Below are 18,019 nucleotides of genomic sequence, written 5' to 3'. Positions count from 1 at the left end.
GTTTGATTTTGATGAAAACTGGAGTTTGGAATGGTTTGGTTTGGTTTTGGTTGTGTTCTATAAAGGAATTGAGGAATGTGTGATGTTAGGTAAAAGTTGAGTTTTGATGAACTTTGTCTGATCATAACTTTTGTCTCGGTTTGCAAAATTGGTTGAAATTTCTTTAGATCTAAAGACCTTTGAAAACCCTTTAAAGCAATATAAAGTTTGTGAAAATTAGAATTTTATAGAGGAAGTTATGATCATTCAAAGTTGGTGTTAAAAATCTGAAATTCTGCAAAGTTACAGAATTTTATGTTTTCTGGTATGTGCGCACGCACAGTCCTGTGCGCACGCACACTCTGCGAAAATCTTGACATGTGCGCACGCGCAGACCTGTGCGTCTGCACACGTAGAGGCAGGCAATCTGCTTGTAGCGCTGGCACAGCTTGTGCGCACGCACACGTTGGGGATGCCAGTCTGTTGGGGGCGCTGGCACAAGTTGTGCGAGTGAACAGACCTTTTAAGTTTTGACACCTGTGTGTACGCACACTTTTAAAAATTTTCCTGGGCGTGCGCACGCATACCCCTGTGCGGACGCACACGCCCTGTTTCTCAAATTTTGCTTGTTTTCAACTATATCACCTTCCCGAAGATGTTGTAAGCTTCTATAACACCTTTTTAAGACTTTTGGACATATTTTTGGATACTCAAACATGGGAAAATATTTAAGGGTTTTAGACGCTATTATTTGGAAATTTAGAAAACGGAGGACTAGGCTTCTGGCGTACTGAAGGTGGTTTAACATTATGTGATGAATGGTTAATGAATGAGATGAGGATTAAGGAACTGTTGAGTTCGGAACTGTGATGTGAATGAACAGTGGTTGAAAAGAGTCGAGGACTCTAAATGAAGTGATGAATCCATCTTATACTAAAAATGTTTTTGAAAACCACTGCACTACTTCTTATTGAGATTTTGAGACACTATGCGCCCGGCAGGGGGCCGAGGTTGGATCCCGCCTTTCGAGGTAGCGGCGGCGGCGTAAGGGCGGTGGTTCGTCCCGCTTGCGCTTAGATGTGAGGTCGGAGGCAATAGATCCCGCTCGCATCCCTTCGGATCATCAGAGCGTGCAGGCGCAAAATCTTGGACAGTGATCCGAGCACTATATCTCGGGGGTTCCCACACCATGATTCCAAAGGGCAACATCTCCATGGAGATGTGTCGGGTTGGCAGTTGTCCCAGGTTCTTATATCCTACATCACTAGGCACTGTTACCATGTTGAGAACCTCCGGTTCTCATACCATATTTCTGTTGTGTGTTTCAGATGCAGGTCGCAACCCATCTCGATTTGTCTGGTTGGTGACAGGAGCGGAGGATCTGGATATATTTTGTAGTCTTTTGTTTATTTTGACTATGTCTCTCGCTTTTGTATTTTGTTTTGCCTAGAGGCTTGTATTTGAGAGACCAAAACTTGTATAAGCTATTTTTACTGTCTGGTTTCATATATGGTCTGTATATGGCTAGCCAACTTAAACTTCGCGAGCCGTGGCTAGATTCTTATGATATTATATCACTATATTTTGTTATATTATATCTGTTTTTTTTTTTTTGTGCTTTAAGTTAGTAGCTTCGATAGTATGTTTTTCGCTTTTCAAATCCTGTTTTTGAGCTATACCTTTCATCGGGCTTCTAGATATTATTAATTCTTTCTATATAATATATGTATAAGCTTAGAACTGTCGTAACCTTTGATTAACCTTTGCTTTACAATGTGAAGTAAGGCTTAGACTAATTAGGGTGTTACAAGGCACATATCCTCTTGTCTTCTTTTTTCGAAAGGATTGCTCTCCGCCTCTTTAATCTAGCTATTTTGGATATTAAATCTTCCACTCTGTCATTGCCACTGAAAATTCTTCTACAACAAAGAGAATAAGACATGGTCAAAGAATGATAATCCATTCCAACTAAATTGTGAAAGCAGTACTCTACATGTAGAATAACAATTTATAATTTGATGCTCAAATATTGCAATGGACAGTATATAGGGAGCAATAATTTTAAATAGACATTAATTTTGGTTGTGACTGTTGGATAGAACCCGTTAAAAAAGAGGAATACATAAATCTGTGCTACTTGCAATGATTTCATAATTAAAATATTACTATTAATTACAAATAAATAGGGCTATTGAAAATGTTATTGAACAGAATGAGAAGAGTGAAGGGAAAATTAAAAAATCTATAGAAAAATACCTGGGATCTGGAATCAAGCTCCGGCAGGGAAGCCGCAATAGGAGGATTGGAGTTTGGCCTGATTTCTGCAATTTATGCAATACGGCTCTGCCGGAGATGGACATCGTGATGGACAATTTGTTTCGAGAAAAGCGCAATGGCTCATGGAACCGGAAGAGGATGCAGGAATTCGAGAAGTATGAGAAAGGTAATAGGCTCTTTGGTTATTCCAGTTTTTTTTTTCTGGCCAAATGTTAATTTGTGTTTTTGTTGTTTTAGAAATAAGGATTGATTTAGAAAAAATTATTTATTGTGTTAAGCTGTTGGTTTTTATTGTGTTTTTTAGTTTTTTTGTATATTTTTATTTTTTTTTAATTGGGAAATAATAGCTGATTTGACAAGATTTAAGTGGTTGATTCTAAAATTTTGGCAAATAAGCGATGCTGCTGACATGGCGTTAGTAGGAGAAGAGAAATAGCTTAAAAGTAATGTAAGTAAACTTATGTATCTACTTTTATATATTAAGAATAGATATAACTATTATATTTGTTTAAGAAGTTTTCTTTTCTTATTATATGATTTAAATTGTTTATACATTGGATAGCTATATATCTTATTTATGTCACAGGCTACATTTTTAGCCTTAGCGTACTCTTTTATTCATATATAATCAAAGTGTACTCTTCCATTCATATATAATCAACCCAAAAAAAAAATTAAAAGTTTTCTAGTCAACTTTATGGATTCTTTTAGTCGGATATGTCTAAAATAACAACTTTGTGCTTATTGAATGTGCCTTACTGTTATAAATCACTAGAATGAGATCCGCGCGATGCGCGGATGGTAAATTAATGATAGTATATAATAAATATTAAAAATTGTTATATTTTATAGAAATAAATTAAATATGTGTAAATTGAAATTAAATTTAAAAGATGTTTTATTTTAAATAATTTGTAGTACAAAAATTTTAGATATTGGAGTTGTACAATTTTAGATATTGGAGTTGTACAAAGTGATATTTTTATTTGGTGGTTTAATTTTTGCATTTGTTTTAGTTGATGGACTTAGTCATCTTATGTGGCGTTTGTCCTCCTTTTTTTTGTTAATTGTTAGAGTTGATGCTTTCTTCTTTTTGTCGTAGGTTATTGTGAAGACATGTTCTTTATGAATTGTTGAGTTTGATGCACTTTCTATTGTGTTATTTGGTTCCATCTTTGTATGTATGTTTTTCTTCCGAAAATGTGTCTTGAATTTGTATGGTTTTCTTTCTCTTTAATCTCTTGATGGGGTGGTGCTTCAATTCATTATTTTTCTAAAATGTCATTAGATTTGAAGCAGTTGTACCCAATAAGTTTTTTGCGTCGCCATCGAATAATACAAAAGTTGTTGTAACACTTTGATCTGAAACCTTTAATTGAATTCTGAACCTAAAATAAGTATTGGATTAGCAACTAATAATTTGATAGATGAGATTATGAAAAGTATATAGAGTTACCTTATTGTTGGATATTGTGGTGTTTGATTACATGTGCCACAAACGTAGTTGTTCCTTTTTTTTTTTTTGTATGCTTTCTACTGACACTTTTCACATTTAACATAGTTTCATCCTAATTTGTCATCAATTTTGTTTATAGTTGCTAAAATTGTGAAGATATTTTCCTATTCCAATATTCAATTTATGTTATCATTAGGTATATGGTATTTGAGTAAGTATGAATGTATGATGTATGTTGTATTTTTTTTGTCATACCTGATCATCAAATTCTCATTGCATGGCCATTAGATCTTGGATAGTTATCTGCTCTGAAAGAATGATGCTCTATTGAGTAAGTTTGAAATGTGCAGTTCGAAAATAAATTTTTTGTGCTAAATTTGATGTTATGTGAAGGAATAGTGATAAGAGACTTATATATGTAGTTTAAATGGTATGGAATTTAAATACTTATAACGTAAAATTTATTATGATTAAAATATTATTATGACATTTGTATATGGATATTTATTACCTTTAGTGAGTTATTTATAAAATTATAAATTAATTATTGCGGTTATAAATTTATGTATGTTTATAACGGTAAGATATAATAAATATAGGAATATGAATTCAATCTATTTGTATGTTACAAATTTATTGAATTCTATTTTTTAGTTTTTTATTTGTATATTTTATTTTTTTGCTGATTTGGAAATAATAGTTGATTTGGTAAGAATTGAGTGGTTGATTCTAAAGTTGTGCCAAGTAAGCAATATTGCTGACATGACATTAATAGGAGAAAAGAAATATCTCAAAAGTAATGTGGTGCATACTTATATATCTACTTTTATATATTAAGAATAGATTGGATTTCATTAATTATAAATCAAAACTACTATAAAAAAAAGAATATTGATAGACCATAATAATTATAGAATACACTAGACATCACTAGTACATAAATAAATAAATATCTTTTAATATACGATGCTTTAAATGAAAAATATAATTTTTTATTTTTAAATAATAAATATAAAACATATAAATACAAAAAATATAAATCTTTTTTATTTATGAAGTTGGAGTAGCAGTTAAAAGGTTTTGTTGTTGCCTTGTTGGTATCATTACTTTGTTTTCCTTTCCATAATTTTATCTTGTGATCACTTCTAACTAACTGCACTGCTGTTTTTAACTTCCTCTTTTGCAATTTCATTTTTTGGTGTCATTTCAGTTTGTTAAATATACTTGCAATCCTGATCCTAAAATCAAAACAGTGATCCAACATAACTGCTGTACTATGCCCTTCTATATTAATACTTATAATATAAAAGGATTAATCGTAGAAATTAGTCGTATAAATAGAATAAATAAATAGAATAATATTGAATAGTATTCAATTTGAGAAGAGAATCTTTATAGAGGATTTCGAATAGATTCGAAATTTAATAGATTAATAAAATCTATAAATCTGAATATATTACTCCTATTAAATATTTAAATTCATTTTTCTATTACTATTTTTTTTATTTTGTGATTTTATTCTATAAATTTAATTATATTAAATTGATAGATTTTGAAAGTTGAATTCAATTTCTATTTTGAGATTTGTTTTTAAGTTTTACAATATACCCTCCCTATATATAAATATAAGATGATATAAATATTAAGTATAGAAGATTTTTCCAATAGAAAAAAAAGTTTGACCCCTCCCTCCCTATAATGTCTTAGTTTTCTTTATTTTTATTTGGGGGCTTATACTCACAAAAAGGTGTAGAAAATAAAATAAACAGAAAACTGTAGAATGATAAGTGTCTTTGGTTTTCGTAATGACAAGCACTTAGTCTTTAAATGTTATTAATTTGTGTATTAGTGTTTCTGGATAGAGTTGTTTTCTTATTTTGGCTTCAAGTTGGTAACTTTACTCAATTCCATTCTCGAATTTACTTTTCCTGTTCTGTTGGGTAAAAGAATTAGTAATGAAGCATGATCTGAGAAGGAATTAGTTATATGCGCTTAATGACAAAATTGTGTTTCTGCCTTTGCCACTATTTCATGTTTATGCTGAATGGTATTGCTATATAGGCCATATAGCAACTCAAATTTGATTCTTTATGGTCTTTTCTTTCTTAGTTTCTAGTCAACAAAAAAAAAAAGCTTATGGTCTTGCAGGTAAAAGTTCACAGATGTTCGGGATTTCATTATACATGCATATATGTGGAGATGTAAACTGGATTAATGTGTTGGGATGCAGAAGCACTGTTTTCTGATTTCAGCTTTCATGTATATCAATTTTGAACTGTATTTTTTATTTTTTTGGCTAAATTTACAATTCAAAGCCATGATGATTAAGATCATTGAACCTAGCTGAAGTAGTGTTATTATATGTTAAAGCTATGATAATCTACATCTTACCAAGCATGCAGCAGTTAAATTAACTAACTTCTAATCAAAGGTAGGTACAACAGCTGTAATAATCCCTTTGGAAATATATGACACAAAAATAAAGTACCTTCCGTTGTCATTAATACTCGAATTTTGGGCATTTCTTACATATCATTAGATGTATGTCTTCTTTTTCCAGTTAGTTAGAACAATAATGCCATGAACTAATGTTCTTATCAATGAAGTTCAACAAATTAAAACCAATAAGGGAATGACTCAAAGCTATTAAAACAGTACTTCAGAAAACAAAATAAGCTCGTGATCCTATAGACATTATTCTCTTTAAAATTGAACGTGTAATTTGTTTAGGAGTATCTCAAAAAGAGGGTTTATTTTATCTTATATAGAAGCTCCTTCAGTCACTATATTTTAAAAGTTGAAACGCTTGAAATTTTGTTGCTTCTTTGACAGAATTAAAAACAAAAAATTATGAGTATTTTAGAGGGGGAGAAAGCTCTTGAATCCAACTGAGTCAATAACTTTGCTTGATAATCAATTGTAAAGTTGTAATAGTTGAAATAGAAGCATAACTCTTAATTTAATACTGAGTAGTAACTAATATAATATGCTATACACCATAACTGATGCGATTTGATGTATTTGAGTGAGATTAATAATTTAGTATAGTTGTAATATTGAGCCTGGTCACATAAGTCATAAGATAACACATTAATTGAAACTTCCAGCAAGATGCAATTATGTTGCATCCATCAAATAAATTAGAATCAAGGACAAAGTTAGTGTGAGCCAGCTAGAAGCTAGGCAATTCAAATAACTCAATTCATACAAATTTTCCATGGACAGAGATGAGGGCTTGAAGTGAATGTCTTTAAGCTAAAAAGTGACTGAAGCTGAATTATTGGAACTTGGAAGGAGGAAAGCAATTGCACTGCATCTGCATCATTATTTTACCATGACCCTCAACCAGCTCATTATGATAATGTATCTGACATCAAAGGCAAAAATAATGATGACAGTTTTGAAAAAAAAAATAAATAAAAGGTAACAAACAGTAAGAATTAAAGGCAAAAATGAAAATTACGTTCCTTCCAAATACATAAAATTAGTACAGAACCAGCAACACACTCCCACTAATTAAGGAGACCAACTTTTTTATTGAGTCAACAGTCTTTGTCTTTTTGCCATCAAATTATTGACAACTACTTCTTCACAATAAGCTTTCATACACCTACACACAGTTCATCAGTTACAAACCCTGCAAAATCTGCATTTTCACTCTCCTTCATACCCGAATTCTGATCACTTGTTTGAGATCATATCATGGCTAGTGGAGCTTTCCTTTCTGGCTTCATTAACATTGTCTTTGACAGGTTGCTCACAATGGATACGGTCAACCAGGTCTTGGGCAAGAAGCTTGACCCCGGCTTGGTTGAGAGGCTGAGAATTTCTCTGTATGCTGCTGAAGCTGTGCTTGATGATGCTGAGCACAAGCAACTGGGCGACGATCGTGTGAGGGATTGGCTCAACTGTCTGAGAGATGCTGTTTATGATGCTGATGACTTTCTAGACGCTGTACTCACCAAAGCCGCCACGCAAAAGGAGGTACCTAGTTTCTTCCTCAACCGACATAGGAAGATGGTAGATAACATGGAAGGGGTGGTTGCAAGAATAGAATTTCTTGCAAGTCAAAAAGATATCCTTAGTCTTCAAAAGACTACTAAGGATAATAACTTGTCATCATCATCATCGTCATCATGGCGAGAAACCACATGTCTGATGGAAGGGAACATATATGGCAGGGAGGATGATCAACAAGCTTTAATCAAAACAATAAATGACAACAGTGAATCTCGGTTATCTGTGATTCCTGTTGTTGGCATGGGTGGGGTTGGTAAAACAACCTTAGCCAAATGGGTGTACAGTGTCGTGGAAGGATTTGATCCGAAAGCATGGGTCTGCATCTCTGAAACATTTGATGTTGCTGATATTACAAAGAAAACCATTGAGGACATTACTAAAAATTCTTGTGCCCTCGGGACTTTAAATTCGCTACAAAATAAACTGCAGGAAGTCTTGTCAGCAAAGAAGTTCTTCATTGTTCTAGACGATGTCTGGAGCGATGATGCCCATAAGTGGAAGCAATTTATAACGTCTTTTCACTGTGGGGCTAAGGGTAGTACAATTCTTATTACAACTCGCATTAAAGAGGTTGCTTCAGTCGTTCAGACATGTTCCTCCTACTTTCTTAATGAGTTGTCGCAAGATTCTTGTTGGTTATTGTTTGCAGCCAATGCATGTTTTCCGGAGTCAAATGGGAACCCAATGCTAGAGGACATCGGTAGACAGATTGTCAACAAGTGTAAGGGCTTGCCATTAGCTGTAGAAACACTTGGGCGCTTGTTGCAAGGAGAGGATGATGCTGAAGAATGGAAAGCTATTTTAAGGAGTGCCATCTGGGAATTTCCCATGAAAGATAGTAAAATTATTCCAGCATTGTTAATAAGCTACTTCCACCTACCTCCTTACTTGAAGCGTTGTTTCGTTTATTGTTCCTTGTTTCCCAAAGATCATAAGTTTGAGAAAAATGAACTATTTTTGCTGTGGATGGCTGAAGATCTTTTAAGGCTACCAAAGAGAGGAGAGAGTTTAGAAAAGGTTCGTTGCAAGTGTTTTGAAGAATTAGCTTCAACCATTTGGAGGGAAGACAATTGTGTTTGGAGGAGATTTTAGACAAATATTACCCGTGATACCTAAAGGGACTAGACAAGAGATTGTAAATGCAACAATTAATTCATCATACATTTGGAATAGCTGTAAGTTGATGACACTTACCAAGAATATGCGCCTAGAAGGGGCTAATGGCAATCAAAGTTGTAGAGAACTAAAGGAGTTTGCAGATTGGATTTTAAGCATTGGAGATGGGAGATGTGGAAGATCTATGGATGGAGCGGATAATGTTGAAATTTCAGATGACATCCTCATAAAGGAGTGAGATGATCCCATAGTTGCTATTTGTAGAGAAATTTACCTAGAAATGATGAGCGGAATGAACTGTGACATGCAAGTTGAAGATCGAGCTATTCTCGCACCCACATTGGAGTTGGTTGATGAAATCAATAGGTACATGATGAGTTTAAACCCAACTGAAGCACAAACATATTTCAGCAGTGACAAAGCATGCCCTACAGAGAACAATAATGACATATTAGCTTCTGTCCACACTCCTGGACTTCTAAACGCAATTAGGTGCTCTGGGGTGCCAAATCACGACTTAACACTTAAGGTAGGTACTCCCGTCATGTTACTTCGAAACATCGATCACTCTGCAGGTTTGTGCAATGGGACCCGGATGGTTCTCACAAAGCTTGGAAAACACATATTAGAAGCAAAAAACATCTCAGGAAAAAATGCAGGTCAAAAGGTGTTCATTCCAAGGATGACTTTAAGCCCATCCGACCATAGGATACTGTTCAAATTCCAACGCAGACAATTCCCTATCATGGTATCCTATGCAATGACTATTAATAAAAGTCAAGGTCAATCGTTATCGAAAGTTGGTTTGATATTAAAAAAACTTGTTTTTACCCATGGACAATTGTATGTTGCCGTTTCAAGGGTTACAAATAAAAAAGGTCTAAAGATACTTCTATGTCATGATGATGATAGAGTTAAGGAGACAGACAACGTGGTTTACAAAGAGGTTGAAGGTTGTGGTAGGCTTAGAGAAGGGGGGGTTGAATCTATGCCTTCCTTTTAAGTTGCTGTTATTACCCTTTTAAAACAAATTTGCAATTCTGATTCTGTTTGAACTCAGCAGCGGAAATTTATGAGACAATTTATTTTTGTCTCATGAATATCAGAAAACAGAACACAGCAGAGAAAAGAAAAGCTAACACCAGCAAGTATCCTGGTTCGGTTGCCTTGTGCTATGCAACCTACATCCAGTCTCCTCCACAACTATGGAAGAATTTCACTATAGTTAACAGTATTACATACACCAATAACACAGGATTGACCCAATCCTTTCATACTCAAGTTCTAACCTAACTTGACATTGGCTATGCTAATACCTAACTATACCTCTTAGTGCTAACCCAACTAAGAAAGGGATACCTTTCAGGTACAAGATACAAGACACTTAACCAACCTAAAGAAATCAGAAAATAACTCTAGGCTTTTTTCTCAAGTGTTTCTCTCAGCCTTTTTTTACTCATGGCTTTTTCTTAAGCGTTCTCACAATGCCTTTTCTCTCAAGAAATTACAGAAAGATAAGCTTAGAAAAGTTCATTACAATCAGTAAAACATGAAGGCTCTCCTTACCTCTGAATGAGCAGAAAGTCTTCTTTTGTCTCCTTGCATGTGGTTGAGTTCTTCTTCCAAGGTCAACACCTGAGCCTTGAGCTTCACCAACCCACAAGCTTACTTTTCTTATTTAACATCAAAGAGGAACCTTGCCTCTGACTTTCCAACTTGACCGAAAGCCATGAAGAAGTAACCAAACTTGTTTTCCAATGGTCAACCAAAATCTGAACCCTTGAACACCAACTTGGTCTCCAAGTTTTGATTAAAACCGTAGATACACAGCAGAATAGGGCAGAGAACAACTTTCCCTTCAAAGCCATTTTCGGATAGAGCAGAGAGTAGGGAAGAAAGGATGAAGATCTGATGCATGCAAGATGATATGGTTTACCTTTCTTAAGCTTGATTTAGCTTGGGATTCCTGTTTTAGCTTCTGTGCTTCAAGCTTCAACTCTCTCTCTCTTGCTTCTTTGGTTAATGGCTTATGGAAGAAGCTTTTCTTCTCTTTCTCTTTCTTGCTTTTTCTGAAATCTTGATGTGACTTGATTAGAAGGAAGGAGAACGTTGCTTTTGGTTAAGCAGAGAGAGGGAATTTCAATTCTGAAACCAGTTCGGGCTGGATCGGGTATTAGTATGCATGGCCCGATTCAATTTCTTTGGTTTCTTCCTTTGCTTTTGCTTGGGCTCTTTATTTTGCTTTCAGCCCAATATTCTTTGCTGAATGCCTTTTATTCCATTTGGGCTATTAACATTTGGCCTGCAACAATAAACAATTAGTTAATAAGTAGATATAATTAATCAACACTAATTATTTATTTTGCTCAAAAATAATGTTTGTCATCATTAATTAATTTAGTTAATTTCTTAACTCAACAATCTCCCCCTTGATGACAAACATGATTTAAGCAATAATCAAAAGGAAATAAGTTTGAGTTAGGTTTAGAAAACTCCTTTTGATTTTATGTTGCTCCCCTATCCTTTTCAACAGTAGCTCCCCCTGAATCTATGCTTTCTTCTTTATCCCTGTTTCACAATGTACTTAAAAAAGCACAGCTCCCCCTGAATCTATGCTTTCTTCTTTGTCCCTGTTTCACATTGTACTTAAAAAAGCACAATAAAGAGTTATGTACAATATATCTTGTACAAGGGATATCAAATGAGCAACATCACATAATCAGCCCAACATCAAGCTATTACCATCAGCAAACAGATTCAGTATGTGAAAGCAAGTATTAATGCAGCAAAATTAAGTAAGAAGTACTAGGATCTACTATCCTATCCTATTGCTATTTTACTCCCCCTTTTGTCATCAAGGGCGGATAAGAGCAACAAAAACAAAGTCTTGTATCCTGCAGAAAAGAGTTAGAGCACAGACCAAAGTACTAATTAAGCTGTCTAAAGTGCACCAATAGTAAGAGTTATTACAGTCATCCAAAATGAAATAGTTCAAAAGTAGCAAAAGAAGCATAAATCATGAGACAAAAAGAGAGCAGCAGCAGTTTTTATGAGACAAATCCTAGGCATCAGAACCATTCCCCTCTGAAACATCATCCTCTTCAACATCAGTGGCAACATCTTCATCATTTTGAAGGTTATCAATGAAGGTCATCAGTACAGCCACCCTATCCCTTGACTTCTTCAGAAAGTTCTCATGCTTGCTAGCTAGTTTTCTTTGTTCTTTGCTCATGGCAATCAAGTGGTTCGAGTGCGAGACAAACTCTTGAGCAACGTCCTTGACCACATTCAGCAGAGTGGATTTCTTCCCAGTGGAAATGGAAGTACCCTCAGTGGAAGGAGCAGTGGAATCTTCAGGAACAAAGTCCTCATCTTCATCATCCAGGACGACTCTTTCAGATCTAGTGGGTCCTTTGTTCTGTTTCACTGAACCACCCCCCTTTAGGTATGAATGTCTATTTTCATATTTCTCATTGGTCAAGTCAACACCAAAATGCTCAAAAATACAGGTTAGAAACATGCCATAAGGGAGTGCTTTGTCCTTTTCACTTCTAACAGTGTCAAACATATATCTAACCATCAAGTATGCAAATGAAATTTCGGTTTTGGTGAGAAGGGCATATAAAACAAGAGTATCAGTGTATGAAACCCTTTGATATGAGCCGCTTTGAGGCAGAATAACATGATTGACCATGCGGTGCAATTGAGCACGCTCATATCCTAGGGCTTTGTGAGTGGGTGTAATACCATCAATTAGAGAAACATGTTCACAGATGTGAGCCAATGCATCATTATAAGAGATTCCAACACCTTCATCCCACTTAACTGAAGTGTAGGCACAAGGCCCTACATCAGTATACTTCAAGGCATCACTGATAGTTTCATTATTTAGAAAGATGTCACGGCCCTTAACATATGAATGCACACTTCCTTCATGGTAAGTCATGTTTGCATAAAATTCTTTGACCAACTGAGGATATACAAGTTTTTGATTTTGAAAAGGTGATTCCAGTCTAAAAATTCCAAATTTTCAACAAAAGGAAAACCTTTCTTTTTCAAATCAGGTAAATCAGCCAGAAAAGAAGGACACAGAGTACGATACTGAATAACTCCCTCATAGAAATCATGGTTCATGGCAGATTTGAAACGATGGGGGTTAAAGTCTGAGTGAGAAGTCATATAGTGTGATTTGTGAGCAAAAGGATCAATGTCTGGTTCTCTAACAGATGTGAGAGGAACTCGAGTTTTGCCTCTTTGAGAACGTGATGGAACAGACCTGGACTTTGGTTGAGTGGACTCAGGAGGAGGTTCTGGCGCTGCAGGTCGCTTCCCTTTGGATGAACTCGGTTTCGATGACCCTGGCTTGGATGGTGTGACTTTCGGCGTAGGCGTCGGCTTGGCAGAGGCAGGGAATCGTGGAGTGTTTTTGGTCCGAGCCATGGGGTCACGAGGAGGAGAGGTAGGAGGAGAAGGAGAAGGGGTAAAGGTGCGGTCTTGAGAGCGAGTGGAAGGCTTTGTGGGTAGCTTGAAGATCTTTTCACGAGGAGGTCTTTTAGGAATGGTTTTCTTCCTCATTTGGTGAAAATCTGTCTTTTGAAGGAAGATATGCAGTAAAGTGAGTGGGAAGAAACCGAAGAGTGTGTGGAGAAGTTATGGAGGGAAGAGAGGGAGTATTGGTAACCGTACCCAAAAAGTAGATTTCCAAACCCATGCAACTGCATCACCATTTGAAAAGACTTGACAAGACATGACCTCATTCAAGAAAGATTTTATTTGATTTTTAAAGATCAATTAATAATTAAAAATTGAAAACAACAAAATTAACCTGAAACACTTTTTGGGCCAAATTAAATTTACTTGAAAACCTTTTGGGCCACAAAACATTTAATGAAAGCCTTTTATGAAACACTCAATTCATTAAAAAAAAACTAACAAACAAGATTGTAACATTCACATTTGGGCCTTGAGGTGATATGAAATTAATGAAACACATTTGGACCACTCTAGATCTGAATAATGAGGTTGGCCCAGATTGAGATTCATTTGAAATGGCCCCTGAGTACGCTGATTTGACGGAGACGTTCATCACCTGCCCAGAATTGTCTCATGCCTGTTTATGAGACAAAAAGCTCCAGCAAATATATCAGCATTTTTCAAACAAGGAATCATAACTCAAAATTCCTAGACAAGTCCTTAGCATGCAAAATCTATCCTCAGCCAATGGTTTTGTAAAAATATCTGCTAATTGCTCTTCTGATTTAACAAATTGAATGCAAATATCCCCCTTTTGGACATGTTCTCTTATTGAGTGAAATTTCACTTCAATATGCTTAGTCCTAGAGTGCAAAACTGGATTTTTAGAAATATTAATGGCACTCATATTATCACACATCAAGGGTATATTTTCAGCCTTTAATTTGTAATCAGCAAGCTGTGTTTTTAACCATAAAAGCTGAGAACAACAAGAAGAAGCAGCTATATACTCAGCCTCTGCAGTGGAAAGAGCCACTGTTGGTTGCTTCTTACTTGACCATACATTTAAGGACTTCCCAAGGAAGCAACATAAACCAGAAGTGCTCCTTCTATCAACTCTATCACCAGCAAAATCTGCATCACAATAACCAACTGCAGAAAAATCATCAATCTTAGGATACCAAAGACCAAAGTTGGATGTGCCATGAACATATCTAATGATCCTCTTAACAGCCGAAAGATGCGACTCTTTTGGTTTGGATTGGAACCTAGAACACAATCCAACACTTTACACAATATCGGGTCTAGAGGAAGTTAAGTACATAAGAGAACCAATCATTCCTCTATACCTAGTCTCATCAACATCTTTCTCATTTTCTCCCTTATCTAATTTAGAATTCGGGTGCATGGGAGTTCCCATGGATTTGGCATTTTCAAGACCAAATTTCTTAACTAATTCCTTGGCATACTTTTCTTGATGAATGAAAATACCATTTTCAGTTTGTTTAATTTGCAGCCCAAGGAAGAAATTAAGTTCACCCATCATACTCATGTCAAATTCACTTGTCATGAGTTTTCCAAATTCAGAACAAAGGGATTCATTGGCTGATCCAAAAATAATGTCATCAACATATATCTGGACTAAGATAAAAGAATCATTAGAATTCTTGATAAATAGAGTTGTATTAGTGGTGCCTCTTTGAAAACCATTTTTCAAAAGAAAAGAGCTAAGTCTCTCATACCAAGCTCTAGGAGCTTGTCTTAAACCATAGAGAGCTTTAGACAATTTAAAAACATGATTGGAATGCTCTTTATTTTCAAAACCAGGAGGCTGTTCCACATAAACTTCTCTATCAATCACACCATTTAAAAATGCACATTTCACATCCATTTGGTATAATTTAAAACCACAAAATGCAGCATAGGCTAAGAGAAGTCTTATGGCTTCCATTCGGGCAACAGGGGCAAAGGATTCATCAAAGTCGATTCCTTCTTCTTGGTCATATCCTTGTGCCACCAGCCTTGCCTTGTTCCTTGCAATGCTACCATCTTCTCCCAACTTGTTCCGGAATATCCACTTGGTGCCGGTCACTTTCTTTCCACTTGGCCTTGGAACCAACGTCCACACTTGGTTTTTTTCAAACTCAAGAAGCTCATCCTCCATAGCCTTAATCCAAGATGGGTCACTAAGGGCTTCCTTGACATTTTGAGGCTCCATTTGTGAAAGAAGGGCAATGTTTGAACCTTCATTTGCCTTTCTAGTGGAAGACCTAGTTTGTACTCCATGAGAGACGTCCCCAATGACAAATTCCTCAGGATAATTCTTCAAGAATCTCCATTCACGAGGTCTGGTGGACTTGGAGGCAGATTCAGTCACCAAGGGATTCTGTGTGCTGCTGTCTGCAGAATTTCCTTCAGATTCATGAGACAAAATGGAATTGTCTCGTGAATTTTCAGCATTTGCTGTTTCAGGTTCAGCTTGTCCAGAATTTTCTTTCTCATGATTCTGAGCAGCTTCATCATCCTTTTGAGCTTGATTTCCTGCATCACCATCTTCCAAAATGCTTTGCACCAAGTTAGTATCACAAAATGTAACATGTATGGACTCTTCAATAATTCTAGCATCTTGATGATAAACCCTATATGCTTTACTAGTTGTGGAATAACCTACAAACAAGCACTCATAGGCCTTTGGATCAAATTTTCCCAAATTTTCTTTGTTATTTAAAACAAAACATTTGCATCCAAAAATGTGCAAGTAGTCTAAGTTTGGTGGGTAGCCTTTCCAAAGTTCATAAGGGGTTTTCTTCAAAAATTTCCTTATGATTGTTCTATTTAAAATGTGGCAAGCTGTGTTAACCGCTTCAGCCCAAAGGAATTTTGGAACATTACTCTCACAAAGCATGGCTCTTGTCATCTCTTGTATGCTTCTATTTCTTCTTTCCACAACACCATTTTGTTGTGGTGTTCTTGGACAAGAGAAGTTGTGAGATATTCCAAATTCCTCACAAAAGGATTCAAACAAATTGTTTTCAAATTCAGTTCCATGATCGCTTCTTATGGAAGAGATTTTCAAATCCTTTTCATTTTGAATTTTCTTGCAAAAAGGTTCAAAGGCCGAAAAGGCTTCATTTTTGTGTGCAAGAAATAAAACCCAACCAAACCTAGTGTAGTCATCCACAATTACTAAACCATAATGTTTACCACCCAGGCTTTGAGTTCTTGTTGGACCAAATAAATCAATGTGTAGCAACTCAAGTGGTCTTTTAGTAGAGATGTCTTCCTTCGGTTTGAAAGAGCTTTTTGTTTGTTTTCCCATTTGGCAAGCATCACAACTGATGTCTTTGTCAAACTTTATCAAAGGAAGACCTCTTACTAACTCTTTCTTAACAAGTTTGTTTATTTGAAACATACTTGCATGGCCCAATCGCTTGTGCCACAACCACTTTTCAGATTCTTTAGAATGAAGACAAGCTACATTTTGATCCTTTAGTTCATCAAGAGTAAGTCCATACATATTATTGAAACGCTTGGCAACAAACATCACTTCATTTGTATTTTCATTAACAACACAGCATTCAAGTTTTTTGAAAACCACTAAATATCCTAAATCACACAGCTGGCTAATACTCAAAAGATTGTGCTTTAAACCACAAACTAAAAGCACATCATCAATGAAAGTAGATTGCTCATTACCTACTTTTCCAACAGCAATGATTTTACCTTTACCATCATCTCCAAAGGTCACAAAACCTCCATCATACTTATTTAGTTTGATGAAGTAGGTTGACCTTCCAGTCATGTGCCTTGAACATCCACTATCCATGTACCACATGCCCTTTTTGTTCTTGGATGCTAGGCAAATCTGCATGATGAGTTTCAAGTAGCCTTAGGTATCCAAATTAATTTGGATCCTTTGAAGTTAATCCATCTTGGTTGCCTAAGTGCATTGAAATCACAAACAACATTGTAGACTTTGTTTCCTACAACTCTCTTCTCAATGAAGTATTGTACATATGAGTGACCAAATTTCTTGCAATTAACACAATGGTTTTCTTGTGTGTGTTGCTGAAACTGATGTGAGTTATATTGCTTGAAGTGACTAAAGCTTTGAAATTTTCTGGTTTTTGGAGGAGATGCATTTCTTTTAACAAACTGATTTTTATTAAAGTTATTCCTCTTTGCAAAAGTATTTTCACCAGAATTTTTTTGAACATTTTTGCCTTTCGAATATGAGCTTTTGTTGTAAAATGGTGGTTTCTTGAAAACAACCTCATTTTCCGAAACATAGCCCAAACCTGGTTGGTTTGAACTCGGACCAGTTCTTGGTGAAATTTCAGTTTCATTTGTGTATTCTTCATCAGATTTTTCTTCACAAGTGGAAACATATCCGATACCTGATTTATTTGGTATGGATTTAGTATTTGATGAAGAGGCCACAAATTTTATAGAGGAAGTGTTGGAAACAGCATCTTCCTTGGCTATGTAGCCTAAACCAGATTTTTCAAACAATGGTCTTTGACTTGCAAGTAATTTGTCCAAGTTACTAGAACCTTGTGCAAATTTTGCCAAGTCACCATTCAGCCTTTTAATCATATCATTTAATCTTTCATTTTCAGCAATTAACTCATGAGAAGGATCCACAATGTGCTTTCCTTTTAATTTTTCAAGTTCAGATTTTAAAAATCTGTTTTCTTC

The 18,019-nt window shown here is 35.5% G+C and overlaps 2 protein-coding genes across 2 annotated transcripts; both read left to right on the top strand.

The window, feature by feature from the left end:
• The first annotated feature begins 7,338 nt into the window (after window positions 1–7,338).
• Window positions 7,339–9,086, top strand: LOC130961221 (putative disease resistance protein RGA1). The gene is made up of 2 exons (XM_057886972.1): window positions 7,339–8,760; window positions 8,906–9,086. The coding sequence occupies exons 1-2, from the start codon at window positions 7,415–7,417 to the stop codon at window positions 9,084–9,086; spliced, it is 1,527 nt and encodes a 508-aa protein (XP_057742955.1). The 5' UTR covers window positions 7,339–7,414.
• Window positions 8,960–11,629, top strand: LOC130961220 (uncharacterized). Its single transcript, XM_057886970.1, has 2 exons — window positions 8,960–9,801; window positions 11,541–11,629. Exons 1-2 carry the CDS (start codon window positions 9,129–9,131, stop codon window positions 11,627–11,629), a joined length of 762 nt encoding a protein of 253 aa, XP_057742953.1. The 5' UTR covers window positions 8,960–9,128.
• Window positions 11,630–18,019: the final 6,390 nt, after the last annotated feature.

Source organism: Arachis stenosperma, chromosome 2 (assembly GCF_014773155.1).
Source record: "Arachis stenosperma cultivar V10309 chromosome 2, arast.V10309.gnm1.PFL2, whole genome shotgun sequence".
NCBI lineage: Eukaryota > Viridiplantae > Streptophyta > Magnoliopsida > Fabales > Fabaceae > Arachis > Arachis stenosperma.
This window is presented reverse-complemented; position numbering and strand designations above follow the sequence as displayed.

Excerpts from the sequence above, each read along its gene's own strand:
- LOC130961221 (XM_057886972.1), top strand. The coding sequence starts at position 7,415 with ATGGCTAGTGGAGCTTTCCTTTCTGGCTTCATTAACATTGTCTTTGAC. Across the intron at positions 8,761-8,905 it reads TTAGAAAAGGTTCGTTGCAA|CTGTAAGTTGATGACACTTA; the intron begins GTGTTTTGAAGA and ends CATTTGGAATAG.
- LOC130961220 (XM_057886970.1), top strand. The coding sequence starts at position 9,129 with ATGATGAGCGGAATGAACTGTGACATGCAAGTTGAAGATCGAGCTATT. Across the intron at positions 9,802-11,540 it reads GGTTTACAAAGAGGTTGAAG|GGATATCAAATGAGCAACAT; the intron begins GTTGTGGTAGGC and ends ATCTTGTACAAG.